General features: G+C 38.8%; 1 protein-coding gene across 1 annotated transcript; it reads left to right on the top strand.

Moving 5' to 3' along the window:
• Positions 1-19: 19 nt before the first annotated feature.
• On the top strand, positions 20-7,546 carry lactb2 (lactamase, beta 2). The gene is made up of 7 exons (XM_008302000.1): positions 20-293; positions 3,354-3,514; positions 3,769-3,889; positions 4,529-4,707; positions 5,781-5,929; positions 6,227-6,314; positions 6,455-7,546. The coding sequence occupies exons 1-7, from the start codon at positions 172-174 to the stop codon at positions 6,496-6,498; spliced, it is 864 nt and encodes a 287-aa protein (XP_008300222.1). The 5' UTR covers positions 20-171; the 3' UTR covers positions 6,499-7,546.
• The last annotated feature ends 2,427 nt before the right edge of the window (positions 7,547-9,973 follow it).

The following is a 9,973-nucleotide window of genomic DNA, read 5'->3' as shown; positions in this document are numbered from 1 at the left end:
TTCTTTACTTCTACTCAATGACGCGGAGACTTTTATTTTGAAAAAGTGACTTTTATGTTGAAGGCCGCTTTTTTACGCACACACGGGCTCTGTTGTAGATCCGGTCTGGTGAGGCTCTCGTGAACTTTCACCTGCGTGCTGCGTTCATCTAACATCACCTGAGCCGCGGACATGAGCGCGATTCTGCCCCGGATCGAGCAGCTGTCAGCCCGGGTGGTTCGGGTCCTGGGCTGCAACCCGGGACCGATGACTCTGCAGGGAACCAACACGTACCTGGTGGGCACCGGGCCAAGGTGACGGCAACCGAACCGACGTTTGTTATTGTCACCACACGAAGCGGACTTTATGTATGTTCCGCTACGGAGCGTCTCTGGTTTGACAGTACAGGAATGTTCAGTGTGTTTCCTGTTAAAGTCGTCACACCGAACTCCATTTAAAATTTTCTAAATTTAACTTTGTTTTGCTTGAAAGACATAAAACATGGCGAATAGAACAAAACTCGAAGAGTGCATTAAATTACCACGATCTACTGCTTATATCGGCATACACTTCATATAGGAAATATTATTAATACTGTATAATATCAGCAGGAATATGAGGAGAGGAAGCTGATATTCAATGAGCTCTGGGCTCATAGATCAAACTGCAGACAGAAAACACTAGTAAAAAAATAAGGACGATTTCTTCAGTAGGAAATAGGTCAAAATAAAACTCTGCATATAGAGCTGAGTTTTGTGAATTTAATTAATTTTTAATGTTGTACCACAAACCCAGATGTCACTCCCCCATATTGTATTGGCAGATGTCACAAATTCAGTCTCTAAATAGCCCCATGGCTTTAGTTTCATCTGCCTACTTTTTGCACCTTTTGGTAATCTGGATTAAACAACAGGTTAAATATATTAATACAGCACCCCCGATATGTATATATATATATAAAAACCCACACCCAGATCCACTGAAGCAGATTAGTTTAATTATTATCATGTTTTCAGTTGATAATAATAATAATAATAATTCATTTTATTTGTATAGCGCTTTTCAAAAACTCAAAGACGCTTGATGATGATGATTTAGGAAACAGGTATTCCTGCCATACAGAAAGTGGACAAATGAATAAAACAGATATGCTTACACTGACTAAACTATACAATCTACTCTAACTTATAGACTGAGTGTAATAAATGGTTTCATTTTAGTTGCCTTATTTCTGCTGATTATACACAAAATGTACGTTGCTGCAGAGTAACAGGACGTAGAGCAGAAATCTGGAAAATGAATCACATGCAGATGCAGGAATGTTTGAGCTCCTAGTTGACCTCTCACTTACTATGTATGTTATCAATGATTAACTGAGTTAACTAAACTATACTAACATGGGCTAATGATCGAAACCAAGTATTCTCCAACTGTTTGTTTAACTTTGTTTTACTCGTGTTCATGAATTCAGTTCAAATTCAGAGAATCGTCTGATCAGGATTTAGTGATTTGAGGGCTGCAGACAAACTGGTAGAAGAAATACTTCAGCTGTTTTCTTCACTAAAACTATTAAAAATCACACATTAGTCACTGCATTAGTGTCATACTCAAACGTGAAGTGTGAAATAGGTTTTATCAGCACAATGTAGTGGCATTTACCTGTTCAAGGTGGAGCTTTGAATTCTGATCTAATGCTGGACAGTTTAATGAAACTCGCTGCAGATTGTTTTATTTGTGAGTAAAACCTGTGACGCTGTCCACAGAGCTCTGATCATCCAATCAACACGACCTCAGTGTCTGTACTCATTTTAATTTATAGATTTAATTCATACATATGAGAAAATAAAGCAGTCTTTATACTTTGCCTAATTTCTTTATTTTTTTTCTCTTGAAAAATAAAATAAACGATCAAAAACTACCGATAAGATTACTGTCAGTATACTGACTCAATAAACAATATCGCTGAAAGTAGTAGTTCTGTTAAAATGTTGACGATATGCATCAATATGGAAGACTGTGTTTTATTCATTATATGTTTAATTGATGGTTCAGAAACGCTGATATTCCAGCCATACAAAACTCTACAGTAACTTATAGACTGAGCACAATAACTTCATAGGAGTCCGTTCCCTTGTTTTTATTTCCTTCAGTAATTAGTTCATGCTTGCAGTCAGGACACTAATGCAAACATTGTTGAATTTCAACTGCAAATCTGAAAATGCTTCGTAAGAATGAACTTCATACACTTAGAAAAATGTAAAAACTGTTTCCAAAGTTCAAGTTCAACCAAACGACTTCACTGTGAGTCTGTGCAGCAGCTCATCAGAAGACGGAAATAATGAGTAAAGTTATCTGCTGTGCCAGATGTGAAAATCTACACAGCTCCTGCCTCAGTTTGGCTCCTGCTGCTGTGTGATGCTACATCTGTTCAATAAAGTCGACAAAGAAGGCAACACAGGTTCTAAAAGCAGATTTAAACTGCCTTATGTGAAGTTTGGGAGGCTTTAATGAGTAGGGAGTGGAGCAGTTTGACCCGCGGATTTTAGAACTGTTTAAAGTATTTCGACCAAATCTGAGAAAGAAATGGTTCATGTTTGATGCCCTAAAGTTATCCTTGTGTACAAGTTTATTTTTAATTTTGATATACCGTAATATATGTGTCACTGAGTTGCAAAATATATGGGGATCGTTTTTTATTCTTTATTTAATTACAAAGAGAGATTGATTGATCACTTTGTCTTCTGCAGTTACATCTGCTGTTATTCTCTGTTTTCTTAATATTTCACTTTTATTGTCCACTGAGGTCCATCTAACTTAAAGCATTAGTGTTCATTATTGTTTTCAGACTCTGTTTCAGGTTAATCTGTGGCTGCCATTTAACTTAGCTGCTAGCCGTTAGCTTAGCCTTAGCCACTCTGAGAGAAGTTAGTTTCATGATTTGCAGCAACAGCTTGTGTTTCTTGTTCAGTTTTTGCTTTAGAGACATTTCTGAGACCACAGATCGATGACAGACAGAGAGAGGAGGCGGCATCAGACCTGAAGTAGAGCCTTTAATTGATCAGCAATCGACCAATAAAAATACAGATAATCGGAAAAATACCTAATGTCAGCCCCAATAAGATTGAATTTCCCTTCTGGGATAAATAAAGTATTTTTCATTTCATTTTCATTTCATTTCAATAATCCATTTATCCCTATTCAGTACTCAATAAATACACTACTTCTGTACAATGATTTATACACATGTTACAATTAAAGCAAAGCAAGCCACAAACAAATGCAAATAAATGTGACAGTAGTTAATGTGTGAGTAGGACTGATGTTCATGAACACGGGCCGCTACTATGAATCTATAACAAGTGCCTGTGTTGCAGACGGGTGCTTATAGACACTGGGGAACCTGCTGTGCCTGAATATATCAGCAGCCTGAAGCAGGCGCTGAACCAGTTCAACACCAGCATCCAGGAGATCATCGTCACACACTGGCATCACGACCACACGGGCGGAGTGGAGGATGTCTGCAGGGACGTCACTGGTGAGGCCTGTCTGTGTGGGTTTGATGACTCCTGCAGCCTCTAATGCTGTGTGAAGTTTGTCACTGCTCATATGTGTAATATTACTGCAACTAAAAATAAAAATCAGTCCAGAAAATACAGGTATGGACAAAAGGTTGGTTTGTTTTCAAATCAGTGTGATCAGTTGCTCACGGTCTAGTTTATACTTTCATACCTGTGTAGACGCAAGAAAAAGAATGAAAAATATTAATATGTCTTTGTTTCCCTCCTGCAGGTTCTGAGGTCCGAGTCAGCAAACTTCCTCGCTCCAGTCGAGTCCACGAAACAGCCGGGACCAGGAGCTACACTTACCTGAAAGATGGAGACGTCATCCAGACAGAAGGAGCCACACTCAAGTCAGTTTACTTTATATGCAACTTCTGGACATAGAGAACGTTTTTTTTAAACTGGAAGTAATAATTTCTTGTGCCAGATGTTGCTCAGAAAAAACAAAATGAGGTCGCAGAAGAAATTTAGTGCTTAAAACGTTGAAACCCAATCAGATATAAGTACGATACATGACAGGAATAAATGAAGTGAGCTGAAACAAGGCTACAGTAGAACAGGAAGAAAGTATAACAATGAAATATTGCACATTATATTATATTGAAAATGTTTTGCACAAAAGTGAAATATGACTCAGACTGACTTTATTAATCCCAGAGGGAAATTCATGTGTACTTAAAATATTGCACATGAAAATGAAATGTTACAAATCATAATAAAATATTACACATGAAGTGAAATATTGTACTTATAATCAAACTGCTGCACATGAGAACGTAATGTCACTCATCATAATGAGATATTGCACATTACACTGACAGTAAAATATTGTACATGTAATCAAAAGGTTGCACATGACAGTTCAGTATTGCACCTGAAAATGAGATCAAAGTAAAACATTGCACATGAAAATGAAATGTTACACATGATACTGAAGCTGCTGAGTGTTATCCTGCATGCTGTCATGGCTACTGTCCTTTCTTTCCCAGAGTGCTTTTCACGCCGGGCCACACTGACGACCACATGGCCTTGCTGCTGGAGGAGGAGCAGGCGCTCTTCTCCGGAGACTGCATCCTGGGCGAGGGCACGGCCGTGTTTGAGGACCTCTACGACTACATGAAGTCCCTGAATGTCCTGCTGGACTCTCGAGCTGAACTCATCTACCCCGGTGAGCAAAGACACGCTCACGTTTGCTCCACTGTGGAGAACACAGAGCAGCTCAGTGGGAGTCCAGGCGCTGTGGCAGCCGGCGGTTTACTGCCTTGCTCAAGTTAGTGTACCTCAGCAGTGAGGGAGTAAATGATAAGTTTCCCACCCAGATTTGTCCTGCTGGTCAAGGGTTTGAACCAGGAACCTTCTCGTCACATGTTCGGTTCTCATGTTCCATGTAAATAATATCAGGCATCCGGCAGGAACTTCATCAGCAGAACTTTAAAGCAGTATTCTGTCACTATTTGTTGCACGCTTCTGCATCATTTTTTTGGTTTAATATTAATCCAACAGATTCATTTAATATTAATTCTCACTGTTTTCTCGACATGCATTCACCATAAACATCCAGTCACTCAGGGTTATGATCATCTTTAACAACATGAATCAGTCCTTTTTTAGATTCATTAACTGTTAAAAATAGAGAAATATGTTCAACACACTGTTTCAGGCCCAAATATGACAGTTTAGATCTTTTTTTTTTTTGGAACAGAGAAACCAAATCTTTACTTTAGAGAGTTGGAACCAGTCAAATGTTCAGTTTACCATGTGATCACATCACAACAACAATATAAAGTCACTGTGTTTGTTTCAAGCATCTGCAGGAATTAAAAACAAATACAGTCACGACTTTATCATTCATCGCTCAGGCTTGTTGTAGCTGATTATTATTCAAACAGTCCAACTGAATAATAATTCTCTCAGTTTTTTCTACGTCCATTTGCCATAAAGATACGATCACTTAGGGCTGCAATTATGATTAATGGTAAAAACATTAATCGCTCCTTCAAACTTATTAACTGTTAAAAACAACAGAAATACACCCGACACACTGTTCCAGGCCCAAAAGTTCTCACATTGTGTCTGTTCACACACAGCTTTCAGAAGGTGGAACTAGTGAATATTTGCTGTTTTACTCCTCAGACTCTTTATCTTTTCATTTTCCGTTGATCGTCGGTGTTGCTCCTCTGATCTCTGGTGCTTGTTGATTAAAAAGCCTCTCAGATGACTGGAGGAAACCTCTCTGTGCAGGTCACGGCCCTGTGGTTCAGGATGCTGGCTCCAAGATCAGACACTACATCAGCCACCGGGACCAGCGAGAACAACAGATCCTGGCAGCTATTCAGGATGGAGCAGGAAAGCCTTTCTCCTCCATGGAGCTTGTCAAGATCGTCTATAAGGTCAGGAAGAAAAAAAAAACTCTGCTGCTTTGAAGTGTTTTCTAACCTGTAGGACAGACCAGGTGTGAAGTGTAGTCTCTGTCAGTCCAGGTGAGCTCATCAAACGGCATCCATCTTCCACACAAAACTGTCTAGTTCCTCAAAATGCGTAAATATACCAACCTATTGTTACTCTGTAGTCTGCAAAAGTGATCTGGTATCACACAGCCTGCAACCAACCCCACGAGCTGCCACTCTTTGACCATGAAATCCAGTCCAAGCCTGATGCGATGCTGATGTTTTCCTCCTTTTTTCCAGGACACTCCTGAATACCTGCACCAAGCAGCTAATGTGAACCTGGTTCATCATCTAAAGAAACTGGAGAAAGAAGGCAGAATCAGTGTGGGTATGTCATGTCGCACTGCTGCTGCAAAAAAACATGATTTAAACATTTCCACCAAAAGACACAAATATTTATGTAAAGAGGTCTGTTGGTTATGAAGAAAACAGGTTTTTGCTCTGACTGTGACTTTGTTTTCCTCCCAGTGAACGAATCTTCTCAGAGCAGCAAATGGAAGAGCAATCTGTGATGTCCATCCACACTGAGGTCAAATGGACTCAAACTGAAGAGCAGAAATCATTTTGGTCATTAGCTCGTGATTTTTAAACACCAAATGATCGTCTTTCAGAATGATGTGTTTGGTTGACAGGACAGACCTGTTGCCTCGGATGCTTTCAGAGCTCGCTGCTGAACACAAACATCACCAGATGAGCTGCAGGTTGAGTCAAAGTTTAAAAAGGCTAAAATTTACACTGAGGGTCGGATGAATACAGATTTAGCTCCATCATGTCGTCTGATCAAAGTGCCACAGGCTCTTAAACAGTTTGATGAGTTAAAATTGATATTTTATCAGTGGAGTTTGGTACACAGGACTGTTTGTTCCTTGTTTTTTCTCTCTTTTGAGTCTATCTTCTGTTTACAACTACTGCAAGACATTGTTGACTAATATAAAAAGTCCCTTAACCTCATCAAAAAAGTATTGTAAGAAATGGTGGCTGCTCACATGCAGTCTTTCAAGCTTCCTTTATGACAGGCTGCATGCAAACCCGGTCATGCTTAGTAGTTCATACAGTATATGCAACATCTACTGTCCTGCATATCACTGAGTTGGGCTATTTATGAAGCCATAAGGGTCCCAAAACATTTGTTCTTGAATTATTGCTCCTAACTGGTGTATGTTTGCTGGATTTCAGGACAGGTTTCACACCCGTACCAAGAATTTCTCTGCTCAGCTGGGTGTCGGTTCAGTAGCATTAACCCTTATCAGAGTGGATGTTGAAACAAGCTGATGTGTTTCTATCAAGACCATCATTAGGATGGTTTTTTCAGCTGTTGTATCATTTCTTCAGTCTTGATAATTACACACTCTGCTGCACTCATTCTGTTAGTCACTAGGGGGCAGCGTCTCCTAACTATTTGATTTCAAGTTAACCTGAACAGTCAATTATATTTTGTAGTTATACTGCAAAAAAATGGGAGAAATGTTCTATTTTGTCTGAAACTTGTGACCAATAATGAATATAAATGTGTGTTGGCAAAGATTGTTTCTAATAATAAATGATAAGATGCTACTGTGAGTCAAAATTGTTTTTTTTTTTTCTGGCCATGAATAAGAATTGTTGTGTGTTTATGATGCTTTTAAAGTTTGAACAGCTGACTGTAATGTGAACTGAATCATTAACCTACACCCTGTGCGTGACAACCAGATCGTTTGCTGAACTCCTGAACTGTGGCCGACCCCCCACTGAGTCTCATCTGTTTTCATATTGACTCATGGATCTGATGAGTCTGACTGTGTGGGGACTTTCTGTCTTTGTGTGGACATTTCTTTTTTTCCCCACATAAACACATCATTTGAGGCTGAGTGGTGACTTTACTGAAAGTCTTACTTACTGACTTACAATGAAGAGCTGGACTCATGCAGGACGCTGGAAGGACGCTGCAGGCCGCAAAGTGAACATTTTACTTTGTGGGACACACTCTGTGCACTCATACAGCACAAATAAAACAGCCAGACGTCAACATGACAGCAAACAATACAGTAAGGTTACTGTCATTTGCACAAACACTACAAGTTGTGTTTTTTTCTTGTGTGGATTTTAATTAGATGGAGTAAGTGCCAAGTCAAACAAAATGAACTACAGGACGTCCAATAGATAAATTAGGTATGTTAGGAGAGAAAAGGGGAGTTATATAGACGATAACAGCGCCTGCTACCCTTCTTAAATCAATATATGGATATTGCAATGACACAGCAATATCTTAAAATATAAAAAACTCCCTTAAAATCATTATATCCGTGCTTAGATCCCACATTAGGATCCCTGTAGATTAAACAGAAAATAAATATCATGAAAACAACAGCTGGAAATAACTGAGATGAATTCTAAAAGTCACTACAAGAATGTTTTTAGGACGGTAAGCATTAATACACCAAATAACACATTAAAGCTTTTGTATTCATTTATTTATGTTATTTGTTATGTTTCTTAAATGTCCCGAGTGAGGCACCAATAAAGTTTATCTTATCACAATCCAAACCAAATAATTGTACAATAATTTGAACAAAAACTGATTTAAATCCTGAAAGTCAAAGACACTGGATTTTAGTCATTAATTTATTTTTACCCCTTTATATTGTCTAATTGCTGTCCTTTAATGTGCGGTCGGACTAAACACACTCCAGTCACACTGACTTGTTTTTTATTTGTATTATTTACATTTTATTTGGTTTTATTTTGCCTCCAGCTGTTCTTGCTTATAGATGATTGATGTGTTCTCAGTTTTTAAATGCTTCAATTATTCTTAATGTTGTTTTCTATTGTACTACATTTTGCCATTTAGTGTTTGCATTTTTATTCTTATCGAAGCTTCTTATTTGGTGCTCACATTGATTTTTAACTTGAGTGTGAAACAAATTGAGCCTCCAATTCAATCAGATTGTGCAACAACTTCTTCTTTTTTTAATAAATAACTTTTCCAAGTGCAATAACATATTTTAACTGTTTTCTCTTCAACACCCTTCAGGTGCAACAATTTTCATCATGTAACAGCTCTTCAGGTGTAAACACACATCACACTGTTTGTGTCTATACAGCTCACAAAATAAGAACGTAACTCAATGTTTCCCTCTTCATCGCTCCTCCAGATCCAGAACGGATTCAGATCCATGCAGATCCCAGATCAGTAACTGATTCAACAGTTTTCTTACAGCTGTTCAGGTGCAATAACATTCTGTTAATACGAGTCTTTTCTCTGGACAACTTCATGTCTGGAATAACAGAGATGTAGAATTACTGCTGTGTATAAAAGTACAGTTTTACACACCGTGTTTGTCCTTCAGTGGGTTAATGATCCATCACACCTGTAGCTATATATCTATATTTATATCCATCTGTATCTGTGTGTATATATTCACTATGTCATACCTGTACATGTATATATATAAATACACAATTTGATAGACATCCATGTGTAAAGTCATGATGTCATACCGGTCCATAAACACACATCATATTGTCCATATCATAAACTGTCATATGTGATAAAACAAGCATATCTGTATGTACTATATGTATATTCATGTTATACCTGTACATGTGAAAAGTGCACAGAGCTTTACTACATCTTTATTTTTTATTTCTATGTACCTGCTGTAATGTGCGCATGTCCTCAGTGAGATGAACAAAGTTGATCTGATCAAACCTCAATGTGATTAAAAATAAAGGCTGAATGAAAGACTTATATCATTTTATTTGATATTATTAGTTTTGTTTTTTCTTTCTTAAACCTCCAGTAAACAGAAAACACACTCAGTTTGGATCAGGTGTGTGTGGAGCGACCGGCGGCTCTGCGGCAGCCAGCGGAGCGGAGGTGGAGGTGGAGGAGCAGCGGGAGGAGGAGGAGGAGGAGGGGGCTTCACCGGGACCACAAACAGCCGAGGAGCCTCTGAGCCACACGAACATGGCGGCTCCGGCCCTGGACGCCGCCGCCGCCGCCGCTCC

The sequence above is a fragment of the Stegastes partitus genome, unplaced genomic scaffold (genome assembly GCF_000690725.1).
Source record: "Stegastes partitus isolate 25-593 unplaced genomic scaffold, Stegastes_partitus-1.0.2 Scaffold1745, whole genome shotgun sequence".
Lineage (NCBI taxonomy): Eukaryota > Metazoa > Chordata > Actinopteri > Pomacentridae > Stegastes > Stegastes partitus.
Note: the sequence above shows the minus strand (reverse complement) of the source record. Positions and strands in the feature narration are given on the sequence as shown.

Bases quoted from the DNA above. Each gene is read 5' to 3' on its own strand.
- lactb2 (XM_008302000.1), top strand. From the start codon at position 172: ATGAGCGCGATTCTGCCCCGGATCGAGCAGCTGTCAGCCCGGGTGGTT. The intron at 3,515-3,768 runs GTGAGGCCTGTC...TCCCTCCTGCAG, and splicing joins TGTCTGCAGGGACGTCACTG to GTTCTGAGGTCCGAGTCAGC. The intron at 5,930-6,226 runs GTCAGGAAGAAA...CCTTTTTTCCAG, and splicing joins TTGTCAAGATCGTCTATAAG to GACACTCCTGAATACCTGCA.